Below are 16936 nucleotides of genomic sequence, written 5' to 3'. Positions count from 1 at the left end.
TATTTTGTTTACTGGAAAATGTACGGTATCAACGAAATTCCTAGTTTACGCGGGCGAACCCGCACGGAGCATATCTGGTAAATAAATAATTATAAGAGGGTGTGCTAATAGTTACGCAAGTTAACGGATCCTTGCAAATTCGAATTTCTGAACGAAAGCGACAGCGGAGTTCACCGTAACAGCCGTAACTCAATTATCATGTGCTGAGCCGAGAGCGATGGGACTTTCATCAATTATCACCCGCCCGACTCGCCGAAATGTTGAGACGAAGTTACTAGTCCGTGACGGACAACCAGACGGAAAACATTTAACATAAACATCTGTGAAAAAAAACTCGAGGAAATAAGATGGGTTTGAAAATGTTGTTCGTTTGCGCTCTCGCTCTCTCTTGCTTCGTCGCGATTGAGGCGCACAGTGTTGAGGCTCGGGGGAAGAAGAAGAAAATTGCTCTCCTCAGTAAGTTACTTTATACTAATTGTAACAACAAAGGGTAAGTGTCTTGTTATTTTATTTGAAGACACATTTTGTTTAAGCCTGTTTAATATTACCTATTTTAAATATTTTATTAAAACTTGGCATTTTTGTGGCAAAATCGCCTTCATCGTCTAGTCAGAGTCATAGTCTAGAAACCACTAGACTAGCTGCCCCCCCCCCCGGATCATGTTGACGTCCCTACTAGGTATATTATCTAGTACTTTTATCTATAAAAATCAAAAATTAAGAAAACGAATTTTTGCCATTTGTTTGCAATACAATATTTTTACAACTAAAAATTATAAATGCCCCTGGCCCAGAGCCTGGGTATTTTGCCCCCCCCTTGGCCCAGAACCTGGGTACGCCCCTGCACGTCCTGATTGTCTGACAAGAAAGATAATAATCCTTGTGTGGATGGGCGTGTAAAAAGCTCTGCGTCTGATCTTTCAACAGAAACAAACAGACTTTCGCATATTTATAAATTACTAAATGACGCCCGCAACTCCGTTGCGCCAAAAATGGTTTATACCGTACATTTCCCGAGATGAAAACTATCCTATCTCCTTCCCCGGGACTCGAGGTATCTCCATGCCAAATTTCAGCAAAATCGATTCAGCGGTTTAAGCGTGAAGAGGTAACAGACAGACAGACACACTTTCGCATTTATAATATTAGTATGGATGGATAATACTAGTACTTATGATAGTAAGATAACTTACTTTTGGAAAACTAATAATTAACTACTTCTGTTTCAGTCTACTTCGCGGATCTAATATTGAAGAAAGTATTCATATTCAAGCTGGTATACGCTTTCATCTTCTGGGTAGTGGTCCACAAGGCTGGCTACTTCCTCGCCTGGTTCATCAGCTACCTCAAGCAGCAGAAGCACGAGCATGTGCCCCATCACGAGTATATCCCCCATCATGAGTATGGGCATCACGAGTATGGCCCCCATCATGACTATGGCCCCTATAACAGGCGTCAAGGCGGGAGACATAGGAGAGGATATAAGGCCTGAAATAGATTTGTTTGGGTTGGTTCCGAAACTCGAACAGTGTATTAGACAGTGAGATTTGATTAATAAGATTGGCTAATGACATCACGCAAGCCAGGATTCTGGTAGAACTTGTCTAATTTGAAATGAAAAGCCCCACCACTTCACTAGTTGGTGTAAAGATTAAAGAAAAAATTTGTACTGTGAATACGAGGGAGGGGCGCGTCATTTTAAGTTAGACAAGCTCTACTTAATCTATATAATCATAATCTCTACATATTAAAGAGTTCCCCTTGAATAAATGTTTAAAATTCGTTTTATTCCTAAAATAGAACGTATTTTAAATTTTTTTTCTAATTTTAAATCTCACATGTAGGGTAAAACGACCAGTGATTGGACAGTACCAGTCATTGGACAAAGCACAAAAACACAATAATATTTATAAAGGTTGCCATAAAAACCTGTTTTTAAAGTAATAGAACGCCTGATTTTAAAGAAAAACTGGTAGTTTTTAACGTTACCTTAATGAATATAGTGTTTTTGTGCTCTTTCCTAATGGCTAGTACTGTCCAATCACTAGTCATGTTCACCGTCCCTACACAAGATTGTTCATGTGTACCATCGAGGAAATTGATTCTTAGGCAGTTGACTGACCTACGTCCAAATTACTTAGGTCCGCGATCTGCCTAGGAATCAACTTCTCTGAAGTACATATTATGCGAGATGTTGGTTGTTGAAGTTTCAGCTGATAGCGTTTTCGGCATCTTTCGATAACTGCCCCGGGGCAGCGTGGGCCGAATGGATACGAAAATAGCCGAAGTTTAACGTATTATCCATATACATGGATAATACGTTAAACTTAAATCGATGATCCACGAAACACTTAGACTTAAACTAGATAATACTATCTAGTTTAAGTCTAAGTGTTTCGTGGATCATCGATTTTGTTCGGCTATTATTCGGCCTGCCTGCCCTGCCTGCACTGCCCCGGGGCAGTTCTAGATTCCGAAACCGCTATTATATCTGTCTACTCTGGTTTTAGTAAGTGTATTGAGTGATCGACGACAAAGCGTATGTAAATCGCCTGATGAAGAGCAATCGTCATGTTGCAAGTGCGATGTTGTCTGAGTTATCAATTCTGTCCAATTGAGACATAAAAATTGTTGTTAAAAATTATAATTTTTATTACACTAGTCTACTCTCCTTTGCGAATTGTATTCACATTCTCTGGAAAATCATATTAACATATTAATTAATAATTTGGTTATAAGTGTTGTTTGTAATTATATATTATTCTTAATGTATTTTCTGTATCTTCTTTATTATAATCTGCATTTATATAGCATTAATTTATTAAAATATATAAGTTACATTATTTTAAGGAATATAATAAGTAAATACTCGTTATAATTTTATTATTCACCTCCGTAAATCAGGGTTTCTTAAACTCTTGACTTCACGAGCCAAATCCCATGACCAAGTAAATAGGAGGGCCTTCTATAAAGTTGATTGTTGAAGAAAATAAACAAATTAACAAATTACTTACTTATTATAAAACAGGTTTTTTTATCAATAATGTCACATTTTCCAATTTTTAAATAAGCTATTCAAAATTTTAAATTGGAATGTAGAGCTGCCCACCAGCCACCACCACATTCTGTCTACTCTGACCACGGGCGCGCGGGGTAAATTATTATTATTATAATAATCGGCCAAGTGCGAGTCGGACTCGCGCACGAAGGGTTCCGTGCCATTATAGAGCAATTGGTCAAAATTTGTTTTTTTTTTATATGGGAGCCCCCCTTAAATTATTATTTTATTTAAACGTTGTTATTAAATATTAAAGTACACATAAAACTAAGAATTGTGTAAAAATTCAAGTACCTATAACCTGTGGCTGTTATTGATATAGAGCAAAAAAGGCCAAAAAATCACGTTTGTTGTATGGGTGCCCCCCTTAAATATTAATTTTATTTTGTTTTCAGTATTTGTTCTTATAGCGGCAACAGATATAAACAATTTGAGAAAATTTCAACTCTCTACCTATTACCGTTCTTGAGTTACAGCCTGGAGACATACAGACTGACAGACGGACAGACAACGAAGTCTTAGTAATAGGGTTCCGTTTTTACCCTTTGGGTACGGAACTCTAAAAAATGAATCACAACGCATTGTCTTGTCACGTTGCTTTAATGCTACGATTAATTTAGTCTAGGGCAACGGTTCTCAAACTTTTTTGGTGGCTAGAGCCTTGTAACAAGTGACAGTTTTGAAGGACCCCCAAAAAAAGAAATTTTGTCTTTGAAATAATTTGTCTCCATGCAGCATGTGATGCGAAGCTCCTACTTACAGTTCATTGTTTAAAGTTGTTCTATTAATTCGATAATAATTTACCTGAATCATAACAAAATATGGTTAGTCAATCAATCCCGTTTGGTCGAAACTATATCCGCTGTAGGCCTGTAGCCCGCGGCCTGGGCGATATTATTTGACTTTGTGCACGGGAAATGGATTTGCGAATAGCGTTCATCATAATATTTGCATACTTATTCATTCATTTTGTTTCAAATGTAAACAAAACCCGCCTATAATGCTAGTACCAATATGAATATTATGTTTATTCATCACGCAATATTTAACAAATATTACATGTAAGTACCAAGTATATAAATGCCTGGTTTCTAAGTTGTTTTTAACAAGACTTTATCTATTTATTACTGCTTTTGATAGGCTGACGCATCAACAAATCAATAACGATTTAAAATAGATATACCTACCTACTGTCAGAAAATTTCAGAAACTGGGCATTACTCGAGTTATTTCTTGTTTAGAATAATATAATTATAACTCAATGAACACACAGTTCGGTCTAGATCCTGGAAACTTTGAATAAAGTTAATGACTTAGCACTTCCGTGTAAGTTTTAAGCCGCTCACACACGGTCGAATAGTCAACCCAACATCATACTATTAACGGTACATAAAGTGGTTATTTGATAGGTGACTGTTTGGTTGTTGAAATCAGACGTATAGCTAAGTATTTTATTTTTATTTTCGGCTGTAGATATAAGATACCTGCCTACACATATTAATCGATATGATAGGCGTTATAGATGAGTCCACATTACAGAATCAAGTAGAAGAGAAGAAAAAAGCAAGTTATTCCAAACTACACAGTACACCCAACCTTTTAATATTGTGTAATATGTTACACCTACTCTACTCTACACACGTGAAGAAGAGGCTAAGAAAAACTTTTAAAACCACAATCAAATTGCAAAGTACGCTTAAGAGGATACACCAGGGGCTAGAGAAATGTAAAAAAAGTACGTGTAATATCTATAGCTGTCTCCCTTACCTCAAGCGTACCGCAGAACGCGATAGAGACAACTGCAGAAAATCCAGAAAATCAACGATTCGTTGTCTCCTGATTCCTTCTCCAAAACTTAACCGATTTAATTACTTTTTTCATTAAAGATTAAATAAAGGCTTGAGCTGTGTCCCTATATTTTGCTTTTTTTTGTATAATCTAGCCAAATCTGTTTTCTGGACGTTTGAACACAGCGGAAAGTCTGGCCAAGTTTTTGGGTTTTTGAACGTTCATATCTTATTTAATAATTAAATTATGAAAAAAAAGAAAACATAGTGGCCGTAGATATAACTATTTATTTAATGTCTAAACCAATTCAGTCTTAGAATGCGCCTATTCTACACTTTCATCATCACCCTAAGGTTGGCTGGTAGAGAATGCCACACGGCATTAAGCCCGCCTATGTAAATATTTGCATAAAGTGTTTTAAATAAATAAATAAATATTCAGGAAAAAAATTATAACTCTACTAACATTATCCAGGGAGGAAACAGGGGACAACGTTTGTATGGAAAAAAGGGCGGTGTGGACTCCTCTTAAACAAAGTTCAATTGGATTCTAAGTTCAAAGTGCATATTATGAACCGTTGCTAAAACTACTGTCAAAGTAGAAATCATGTCAAATTTGTCGAAGTGTATTACATATTGTAATTTATACATATATAATATCTTGGCGATAAATCTTAACTATCCAAGTTGGAGTGTGTGGTCGGGGCTTATGAGATGCTATATCAGCGTTTCGCCATTTAAGTTGCGGCCACAGGTACGAAGTTATTATCGAACTCATTACATCTCCGCTATCATGCCTTCCTGGTACATGAGATAGGATCTTTGGAAAGGAGTTAAGTGTAAGTGAGGCTGTTCAAATCTACTGACATGTAAGTAATGACTATCATCTCTACATAGTATAAAATAAAGTCGTTTATCGCTGTCGGTTTACATGTAGGCTAAGAAATAAGTTGCTGCTTACTTAAAATAATAAAAAAAAGCAACGGATTTTGATGCGATTTTTAGGTTTCCGTACCCAAAGGGTAAAAGCGGGACCCTACTACGAGTTCGCTGTCTGTCCGTCTGTCTGAAATAGTTCTTACGAACTCTGGCGACCCTGCTACAGAAGCTTCAGACCCCCCAGGGGGTCACGACTTACAGGTTGAAAAACACTGATATACCCGTCTAACTCGCTACGAAAACGCATGTCAGCTCTACTGATTTCACTTCTGTCGCCACTCCCGGAGTGCAACCGGCTTAAACGTGGTGATGCGTCACATCGCCACATTCCCACGTGTTTCAGATAATAACACGAGTCTCAGATCAACGAATTAATGCTTTTGGAATTGACGAAGTTTCGAACTCGTGACGTTGAAGAAACTTCATAAAGATAATGGTGAGAGTTTAAAGGTAATTCGATATTCATCAAATTATGCCTATCATGGGCGTGTTCAGGGGGTTAGAGGTTTGAAACTTCCCCCAAGGGATTCAAACTTCTAACCCCCGAAAAGTTCAAAATAATATTATAGAACAAAAATCTTTACTACTTTCATTCTAATTCTATTATTTTATGGATTATTGAAACCTGCCAATCAGGTAAAATGATGCCTGACAACATCATGATATTATGACTCACAGACTTAGGGCACATCACTTCCTGATAAATGCCGGATAGGCTATCCACCACTTAACTTGACAGATAGAGTATGGAGAATCTGTCCAATAAGTTGTGGATAGTCTATCCGGCACGTTATCAGGAAGTGGTGAAACAGGCCCTTAGTAGAGTAAGTAGTTATCACCCTAATGTAGAGCCAATCTCTACAGTCGCTCTAACTATACAGTTATAGTATATATCCATAGTATCTATATATATAAAACTCAAAGGTGACTGACTGATTGACATAGTGATCTATCAACGTACAGCCCAAACCACTGGACGGATCGGGCTGAAATTTGGCATGCAGGTAGATGTTATGACGTAGGCATCCGCTAAGAAAGGATTTTGATAAATTCCAACCCCAAGGGGTTCAAATAGGGGATGAAAGTTTGTATATAATAATACTTCTTTACGCGAGCGTAAAGCTCGTATATTCATATACAGGCTACAGCTAACAAGGCATTTATCTTCGTAAACAATGTAAGTAAACTGTTTCACTACTTTCTGATAAAGTGGCGAATAGGCTTTTCACAACTTTTTTGACCGATTCTCCATTCTCATACCTAATTTGATCAATAACTGTGTGTTCAGTTGTTTTAAAAGAAGTGACATTAAACACACTCGTAAATCGTTACTTAAATAGAATAATATCTTTTCCATATTAGAATAATGACCCGGTAAACGTTGTTTGTCATATAAATGATTTCTAGTATCATATCATATAAGTTACTCTATGTATCACTATCATATATTGTATTAAAAGTATATAAAAATTAAAAACCTATTCTCAGGCCTAACAAATGTACATGTACAGAATTTCATTAAAATTGGTTGAGCCGTTTTATAGGAGTTCGCGCACAGGGCACACGACACGAGAATTTTATTTAAATTAGAGATATTTTTTCCATATTATAATAGCGTTGTGTGTCACTACTTCAAACGAAACGAACAAAGAATGTTCACGTAGAATGTTCTATTCAAAGTTCAATAAACACACACGACGATTTAAATTCGTTTTGGGCAGCTGTCTGCTGCACGGGAAATTGGTGCAAATTAAGAATTCTTCAGCGCGGGCCAATTTGCCTTGAGTCCTGACTCCTGACTCCTGACAGTTTCAGCGGTTTTTCACACTTTTAATTCTGTACACTATTATTATTCTGTTGACCACTTCCAATGATGAAAAACTCAAAGCAGATATGTTACTACCGCGCGCGTTGTGAAGATTTGTATTTAGTCTGCATCGAGCGCAGTCACGAACGTGCCGCGTCTTGTCTTACCTAAATAAATTGAAAATGACGTCGTGCGTGTTTCGAAAATGTACCAATTATGACTCAAAAGAAAACAAAACACTTGGAATCTCTTACCACATGTCTTGATTGCAATAAATACCTTGAATATTTACATTTTCAATTATTTTTTCGAACAATCTGGAAAAAATCGAATTTTCGTCATAGCTCAGGCGAAGAAAGAGGCGATACGATACGATTCGACGTTTAAAAATAGAACTGTCTCTTTTATGTAAATGGTTTTTCGTATCTTTTGTTTTACTTATCTGTCAAATTTGTCAATGTTTGCAATTTTGAATTTGAAAATTGTTCGGAAGAGATTTAAGCCGGTAAATAGTATGGACGTAACAGATCTGTATAAGTACAATATCATTGACCACTTCTGTTTTTTGTTTCGAATAAATTCTTAATTCAAAATTTTCTTTTCAAAAATTAAAGATTTTATGTAAAAGTAAAAAAAAAAAACCTCTATGCTTAGTCGGCGCCAAATTAAATAATATATTATATAATAAGTAATTAACTAGTTACTTAAGAACCTTTTTAATTTTTAGGTTTTTCGTCGGATACAAATATAACTTAGTACCGTATAAACTATTCTATAGACACAAACTTTATTTTCAACATCTGGAAAAGCGAACATTAATATGGACGACGGAGTAATGGTAACACACTTACATTAAATTCTAGAATCTTATTCTGGGACTCTCGAGTCTATAATGTAGATGAAGTAATTCGATAAATGCTCGCTTTTGAGCTCGGTTGCGGGATTTCATGCAAAGAACTCCGCATAAAACTGTATTATCTATTTCGGAGGTTTCCAAACTCATTTGTTTCGTAGACCACTTACAAAATTTTGGTGCACCCCCTAGAGCATCCTCCCCTTCCTACAATACATAATATGAATATTATGAACTTTAATATTATTTCAAGTAACAGTCGCTTTGCTTCTGAACAATTTTTTTTATTACATAAGGGGGAAAACGAGCAAACGGGTAAGCAACTACCGTCGCCCATGGACACACGCAACATCAGAAGAGCTGCGGGCGCGTTGCCGGCCTTATAAGAAGGAATACGCTCTCTTCTTGAAGGTTTGCAGGTCGTATAGGTCCGGAAATATTCTCTACCTAGTAATAATTATGCTTTTTGATAAGAGAAATCAAGACAACATTTTAGTTTCCCACTGCAAATTAAATTAAGTTTCATGGACATTTTTGGTGAGGCCCAATGTAGACCCGTCGACTCTCGCATGAACCCTCGGGGGTCCAGGACCACTTTGGGAATTACTGAATTCTATCTTAAATCTTAATATTACAAAGCAGATTGTGTGATTTGCTCTCTGATTATCCTGAGTTCTGATTGTAGCAGATTTGTTTTTTTTTTAATTCTGGAAAGTTCTGATTGTAGCGGTAAGCGGACCCAAGGTTTGTGATTTTATATTTTCTTTGTAAACTAAATACTTGAAGGAGAAGTTTTATGTGGAAATTTTATGATTAAGTTAAGACAAACAGTATAGGTAGGTACTGCAGGCGCGGTCGCAGCCTGAAATTTGGGGGGGGGGGGGGGGGGAGTCACTCACTAATCACTACACTAATAGCTGTCTAAGGTCTAAGGATGCAGTTGTGGGATAGCTAGCAATTTCCTTTTATTATTTGGTAAGATTTTGAGTTTTTTCAATTTGAGGGGGGGGGGGGGGTCATTTTAACGCATGCAACGATTTTGGTCTAAGAATAAGTCATTTATGTATAGACATTATACGTTAGTAACATAGAATATCATTGACATTATATATAAGTATTATAAGTAACGAAAATGGCATAATGGTGAAAATTGAGGAGAAATGAAAAAGAAATTTTTCAATATTGTTATGTTAATAACTCGTACTGAAGGAGAAAATTTTAAAAGCGTTACATTTGAATACGTAAAACTCCGTGTTGGGGCACAAAGAGACTTAATCGCTCCCAAACGACGAAATTAGTCACACAGCGGGAAAAGTTGACGGTTTGTTTGAACATTTAAAAAACAAAGGAACTTTCATACGCAAAGTCCTACAAATAACGAGTATGCTTTAAACGGCTGCTATTTATTTAAGGAGTCTCGAGCTGCGCAGATGATTTGTGTGCCAAGTTTTCAGCTGAAAAAAAAAACAAAAAGAACAAATTGAAATTCCCGCGCTCGACGTTCCAAGTTTAAAAATTGAATATTACGATGTTGAAAAGGGTCCTCGTAATATGCTTGCTGATTTCGTGTTACGCGTGTGCTGATTCCGATGTGTTGGAAGCGGAAACGAGGGCGAAGAAGAAGAAGAGCTCGGCTAAATTGATAGGCAAGTAGTAAATCGTGTTCAGATTAGAGCTTCTTCAGTCTGACCTTTATACCAGTGACATACGTATCATTTTCACATACGCTTCGAGGTAACATAACTTTGCATACGATACAATCTGTCGCAAAGCCACAGCCACTAAGCCTTCGGTTTCAATCGTCTTTTGGTTCTGTCTCGGCTTGCATCAGGTCGATGGACCAAATTGAATTTGGCCAAATTGCTAGGTGTTCCAATGCTATTGAATTTCAGCTAGTTGACTATAAACTGTGCTATAAACTAAACTGCTTCTAAAGAGGGACTTGTGTGGTTGTAACGATCTCCCTAACTAAAATGTAATAGGGATGATGACAAGGTCATAGATTAGCGAATTTTGTTAATAATATAAAGAAACACGGTAAAAAATAAGTGTTCCCAAAATTTCAGCTCGATAGCATTTGTATTTTTTTTTGTTATGCGCCTTCAAAGTTGGATAATCGAGTCGATTTTTTTTTCAATTATATTTCTTAATATTTATATACCATTCGATAACTTATGCAATTAAAAGCAACTTTTGTTATTAGACCACTTTCATAAGCGCAATATTTAATATACCTATCGAACAAAGTTCTCTCCCGATGCATACAAACTACGAAAGAGTGACGTCAGTCTTTCGTAGCACTTTGTATGGAGCGTTTCGGGCAGGTCTATTTTATGAGATGTTAAAATTCTCATATCTTGGTGAATTTTTTGAGCTATCACAGTCATTCTTTCAGCGATGTTTCTATTTTTTAAGGGTCGTTCAATTACTAATAAGAAAAAAAAAATAGTCATCAAGCCTATTATATGTCTAAAATTATATGTACCTACAACCTCTTCTATAATAAGTAATAACTCTTTAACTATTTAAATTATAAACCTTACCAAGTTCCGTAGAGTACTTTTATCTAAGCTACTATAGTCTAAGCATATACGTAATACGAGTATTATATTATGTACAGGCAGCGGGAGGACTCCTTTTTAGGGTTCCGTGCCCAAAGGGTAAAAACGTGACCCTATTACTAAGACTTCGTTGAATGCCCGTCTGTCTGTCTCCAGGACAAAACCCACAATTTTTGCCCGATTTTTGCTCTATATCGGTACAGAACCCTTCGTGCGCGACTCCGACCCGCGCTTAGCTGATTTTTAGGGTTCCGTACCCAAAGGGTAAAAACGGGACCCTATTACTGAGACTTCGATGTCTGTCCGTCTGTCTGTCTGTCTTTAGGCTGTAACTCAAGAATCGCTATAGCCAGACTGAAATTTTCACAGATGTATTTCTGGTGCCGCTATAACAACAAATACTAAAAACAAAAAAAAATAAATGTTTAAAGGGGGCTCCCATACAACAAACCTTATTTTTTGGTCTTTTCGGCTCATAATCCAAAATGGCAACATAAAGACACTTGTCACAAAATCCTCAATTATAATGTTATGCGTACTTTTATAATAAATAATAAAATTAAAATATTATTAATAATTAAGGGGGCTCCTATACAAAAAAAAAAAACGCAATTTTTCCTTATTTTCGGTACAACGGTATACGGAACCAGTTGTGCGCGACTACGACCCGCACTTGGCTGATTTTTACTACGTATTGGTGTGAAACTATGCGTATTAACCTGCTATTTGATAATATGATCTGTACTAGAATGAAAAGTGTACTAAATTCAGGACACAAAAACTGTCATATACAAAGCGACAAGAATTACGATTTAACTAACCGTGAGACACTTTTCAAGTTTGAGCATTTGGGGCACATCGACCTATGTATTTATGCTTGAAGAAGCAGACACAACAAATTTAACCTATAACCACCATTGTTAACTGCTCGCGACAATGTCGAAATCGTAGAGTAAAATTTTGCTGAAGTCTGGGTCAGCTTGTCTGAGAGGAATAATCCTCGCGCAGTCTCGGGCATGCACTTGAAAATAAACTTTAAAATTAATTAACTAAAGTGCATAAATGCTCGAATCTTACAAGAAAATAACGACCGCGCGCGCGAGACCAATCATTTAACTAAGTTTCAAGTACTTCAAAGAAAATGCCCGAGGCCGTGCGAGGATTATTCCTCTCTGTCTGCGCTGACCCATACAGAGAAAAATAGAAGCCCTATCATGCAAAATAGTAGAACAGATAGAATTATAAATACCTCCCAAGCCTATATAGAGTAGACTATATACCTATTTTGTGCTAAACTTTATCAAAATCGGTCGTGTAGTTTGTAAGGCTGCGTTTCCATACAGAGCTGAGCGGAGATGTGTTGCGACTTGCGAGGAATGTGTTTTATAAAACCAACTAGATGTCTTGCGCGGCTTCGCCCGCGTAAATTAGGAATTTTACAGAAACCGTACATTTTCAAATAAAAATATTTCCCCCGAGTTTCTTCGGTCGTATTAGTCGTAGCGTGACAATATAATATAGCCTATAGTCTTACTTGATAAATGATCTATCTAACACTGAGATAAGTTTTTAAATCGGACCTGTAGTTCCTGAGATTGACGCGTTCAAGCAAACATACTCTTCAGGTTATAATATTAGGTAGGTATAGATTTTTTTAAATTATCGTTATGCACACGCAGCAAATATTATTAATTAACATTATTTTCGCGAATTGCGCGGCTGATTGCCGCTGCTGGCGTTTATCCAGCACGCCATCGACACAATGGACGAGGTTAGCATAATGCAGATCTGCAAGTCCTCCTTCACCAGCGAGGAGATTTGCCAGGGGAAGCATTTGCTCTACGAGACGCTCGGCCAGAGCGCGAATATGCCATCGCGACGGAGGGATGGAACAGAAAGAAGCGTGCAGGGTATCATCTCCCTGCTGAAGCAGACGGATCCGGATGAGGTGCCGGCTTTTATGGCGAAAAAACTGCACAAGCTGCCGCCCGTGACGCTGGACCACGTCGACGTCGTCACCCTCCTAAAGGACATCAGATTCCTGAAAGAAGAGTTGGCCGAAGTTCGAGGTAGACTGCAGGTATCGGAGTCTACGATCAGCGATCTACGAAATGAATTATCACAATTAAAGAGTGGTAATTCAATATGTAGGTCACCTGATGCCGCGTTCGTCACTCGCCGACGTGGTGCGCAGGCGATCACGTTCAGCCCGTCAGCACTTTCAGACGGGTCAACGCACGAGCACGTCATCGCCGCCGCCGCCGCTGCTCCCGCCGCCCGCGCCCCGCCTGCAATGGAGCCGCGGCCGAAATACACCGCTTTCCCCCCGCCTCCTGCCCCGCGTTCCAAAAACAAAGGGAAAAAGGAGGCCCCTGCAAAGGAGTGTCCTCCCTCCGAAGAGGACCGAAAGTGCGATGATGACGGGATTATAAGAGTGGAGAGGAAGAAGAAGAAACCCCTCGTCCGCAACCATCGCGGCACCGCACCCGAAGGACCCGAGCAGCTGTTGCGGCGTGAGACTCCCGCGACGCCGCTGTACGTGTCCAGGCTGCACTGGTCCACGACGGTCGAGCAGGTCGTGGACTACATCAGGATTCAGGAACAAGACCTACTTCGTCTTGAGGGTCGAGCGCTTGGAGTCCCGCCACAAAGTGAATTTTAGTTTCTTTGAGTTGAGAGTCCCGACGCACCATCTACCGACCTTCGAGAAGGAGGAGTTCTGGCCGATTGGAGTCGTCTGCAGGAGGTTCCGAGGACGACTTCCGAACACGTCGCGCCCCACGTCGCAGACAATACGTGTTTAGTGTTTTGGTGTTAGTGTTAGTTTTTAGTATAATTGTATGTATGTTAGTCTATAAGGTATTTATAATATGGGCCAAGATGCCTGAGTTAAATAAATAAAAAAACATGTATACTTGCAGCATTTGCCAATAATAATTTATTGAGATTGTAGAGTCGCAGTCACTTGCATAATATCTGCCATTTGATAGAATGACTGGCGCGATCATTGAATGACACCATATTTTATTTGAATGACTAAAGGCCAACTCTTCAAGTCGTCGATTGTAACGTAACCTTTAACGTCAAAACTAAAGACCAAGTGAACCATCTCGTCAAGTCTTTAACGTTTTCATTCAATGGATTCGACGCTAGTCATTCAATCAAGTAGCAGATTCAAACAGATAACTGCGACGTATTACGTATACAATTTAATGTTAATAATATCATTATTTACTTTTGTCCACAGGAATCCTCCTCCTTCTCGCGATATCAAAGATCGCGATCTTCAAGACCATCTCCATCTTCCTGACGATGAAGTTCTTTCAAAAGCTGCTGATGGTGGGTGGGGTTCTGCTGAAGTATTTCCTGAGTGATAAACCTGCCACTGTTTATGGGGCACCCAGCTACGACACGGTGGGCTACAGCTATCAGGAGCAGAGCCAGCAGGGGTACCCGGGAATGTCCGACGTAGCGAACTTCGACTGGCTTGTTAATAAAAATGTTTAGTAAGAACCGAGTAAGAATTGTTTCTTTTATTTTATGGATCATAAAGCATGTAGGTATATTATTTTTTTAAATATTTTTTATGAAATAAAGGGGAGCAAACGAGCAAACGGGTCACCTGATGGAAAGCAACTTCCGTCGCCCATGGACACTCGCAGCATCAGAAGAGCTGCAGGTGCGTTGCCGGCCTTTTAAGAGGGGTAATAGGGGAGCGCGGTAGGGAAGGGAAAAGGGTAGGGGATTGGGCCTCCAGTAAACTCACTCACTTGGCGAAATTCAGCGCAAGCGCCGTTTCACGCCGGTTTTCTGTGAGCCCGTGGTATTTCTCGGGTCGAGCCGGCCCATTTGTGCCGAATCATGGCTCTCCCACGTCACAAAAAAATTAAAATATTTATATTACTTATTTATTTATTTATAAGAGAAATATATACTTTAAAGCGAACCAATCTAATCTATTTCGGTCAGTTAAGTTTACAGTTTAGGCAGATCAGGATTAACATTGAATTTCTATTACCTGACCAAATAACGTAGGTCTACACTCTATCATAATAACTTCTTTGATATTCCTATCAGAGAAGTTGATACATAGGTAGATGATGGCGGACTAACGTGATTTGGTCGGGATGGTCGGGAGTCGGGACTTACTTCTAAAATCTGTAGTCGGGACAGACCGCTCTGATTGGACTTTCCACGTTAGGGCCCCCATACACGGGTGGGTATGTCGATCATTCCGGTCAGACTGATCGCAGGTCGACCTGACCGAACTAGTTTTGTGCAGTCAGTAGCCCCGGATTTATAAATAGGCCGTATAGGCCACGGCCTACGCGCGGAAGGGTCCTAGGGGGGCGGCAGATTTCATACACGGGGTGGCGGAAATAAAGTGCAGCACTCATAAAAAATATTAATTCGGCAATCGGCACTGACAGTCAGGTTGGCCCGCGAACAGTCCTACTAAAACGATCGGCCTCCCCGGTAATGTGGAAAGTGTCGACTATTTTAAACTTTACATATCTTTTAAAAGAGGCTATTAAATAAATTGAAAGTTAAAGCACACTTTATTTAATAAACGTCAGAGTAAGTCGCGGTAAAGCTCAGTACCTACTTAAAAGTTTGTTACAGGTCTGTCTTTACACGGTTCAACTTTTTCTAACATAATAAAGTAGTTTATGTTGTAGCTTTAACGTAATAAAAGGATACAAAAGGAATACAACTTAGGCTTGGTTCACACGGCACAAACCTGCACGTTTCCTGCACGTTTTTTTACAGTAAACGTCTTAAGAGGATACACCAGGGGCTAGAGAAATGTAAAAAAGTACGTGTAATATCTATAGCCGTCTCTCTTACCTCAAGCCTATACCGCAGAACGCGATAGAGACAACTGCAGAAAATCCAGAAAATCAACGATTCGTTGTCTCCTGATTCCTTCTCCAAAACTTAACCGATTTAAGTACTTTTTTCATTAAAGATTAAAAAAAGGCTTGAGCTGTGTTCCTATGTTTTGCTTTTTTTGTATAATCTAGCCAAATCTGTTTTTTGGACGTTTGAACACAGCGGAAAATCTGTCCAAGTTTTTGGGTTTTTGAACGTTCATATCTTATTTAATAATTAAATTATGAAAAAAAAGAAAACATAGGGACATTGTATTAGTGGCCGTAGATATTCAGGAAAAAAATTATAACTCTACTAGCATTATCCAGGGAGGAAACAGGGGACAACCTTTGTATGGAAAAAAGGGCGGTTTGGACTCCTCTTAACAAATTAATGGTGGCGCATACAATGTATATTATAGAACCATTCACACGTCGATTGCCCTGCAACAAATCGTGTACCAACAAATCCATTACAGGTCATCGCCAAACGAGTACAATAAAACGGGATATTATTAAATGCACATCAGAATAATTTTTCAGCACACTACCTTAACTCCGCTAATTAACTGAATGCACACCAGAAAAACTAATGCTGATCAAAAAAAACAATTGATTAACTGAACATGTCCTTCAAAAAAACTTAAACATCATACAAAACGAGACGACCTTTATAACCGAATTCACACCAAAAATATGGTTCATACATCGGATATATTATTTGTAAAACTAAAATTTAAATTGTTTATCAAAAATACTAACTTGCACTCTACATTGAACAATCTTACAACGGAATTTCTAAAAACGATATCGAAAGGTGCACCACAATAAAACCAATTTCTATTATCAAAACAAGTCTACAAATTGACAAATCGTGCAACTAAAATATTTTTAACCTAATTTTATTTTCTTTTTGTTTCTCTGTTTTACTGAAAAACATGTTGGGGCCTCCTTATCTAACGCCGCGCCGCACTCACTCCTTTGCGCTCGCTCTTTACTCTTTAGCGACCACAGATATATCTTGATCTATTTCTGTGTTAGCGACAAAGATTTTTGGTAA

General features: G+C 38.3%; 2 protein-coding genes across 3 annotated transcripts; both read left to right on the top strand.

The window, feature by feature from the left end:
* The first annotated feature begins 359 nt into the window (after positions 1-359).
* Positions 360-1492, top strand: LOC121730725. The gene is made up of 2 exons (XM_042119865.1): positions 360-456; positions 1230-1492. The coding sequence occupies exons 1-2, from the start codon at positions 360-362 to the stop codon at positions 1490-1492; spliced, it is 360 nt and encodes a 119-aa protein (XP_041975799.1).
* Positions 1493-7533: 6041 nt separating this feature from the next.
* Positions 7534-14512, top strand: LOC121730569. Of its 2 annotated transcripts, none has more exons than XR_006036128.1 (2): positions 7534-7622; positions 14253-14306. XR_006036128.1 is itself a non-coding variant. In XM_042119678.1 (2 exons), the coding sequence occupies exons 1-2, from the start codon at positions 9973-9975 to the stop codon at positions 14510-14512; spliced, it is 378 nt and encodes a 125-aa protein (XP_041975612.1). The 2 variants fall into 2 exon arrangements, 1 of the variants encoding a protein (XP_041975612.1); XM_042119678.1 differs by lacking the exon at positions 7534-7622 and adding an exon at positions 9973-10090 and having other exon boundaries at positions 14253-14512.
* The last annotated feature ends 2424 nt before the right edge of the window (positions 14513-16936 follow it).

The sequence above is a fragment of the Aricia agestis genome, chromosome 9 (genome assembly GCF_905147365.1).
Source record: "Aricia agestis chromosome 9, ilAriAges1.1, whole genome shotgun sequence".
NCBI classification, from domain to species: Eukaryota; Metazoa; Arthropoda; class Insecta; order Lepidoptera; family Lycaenidae; genus Aricia; species Aricia agestis.
Note: the sequence above shows the minus strand (reverse complement) of the source record. Positions and strands in the feature narration are given on the sequence as shown.

What these genes read in the sequence shown, in the direction of transcription:
- LOC121730725 (XM_042119865.1), top strand. Translation starts at nt 360, where the DNA reads ATGTTGTTCGTTTGCGCTCTCGCTCTCTCTTGCTTCGTCGCGATTGAG. An exon ending in GAAGAAAATTGCTCTCCTCA is followed by an intron (nt 457 to 1,229) that starts GTAAGTTACTTT and finishes CTTCTGTTTCAG; the next exon opens with TCTACTTCGCGGATCTAATA.
- LOC121730569 (XM_042119678.1), top strand. Translation starts at nt 9,973, where the DNA reads ATGTTGAAAAGGGTCCTCGTAATATGCTTGCTGATTTCGTGTTACGCG. An exon ending in GAGCTCGGCTAAATTGATAG is followed by an intron (nt 10,091 to 14,252) that starts GCAAGTAGTAAA and finishes TTTTGTCCACAG; the next exon opens with GAATCCTCCTCCTTCTCGCG.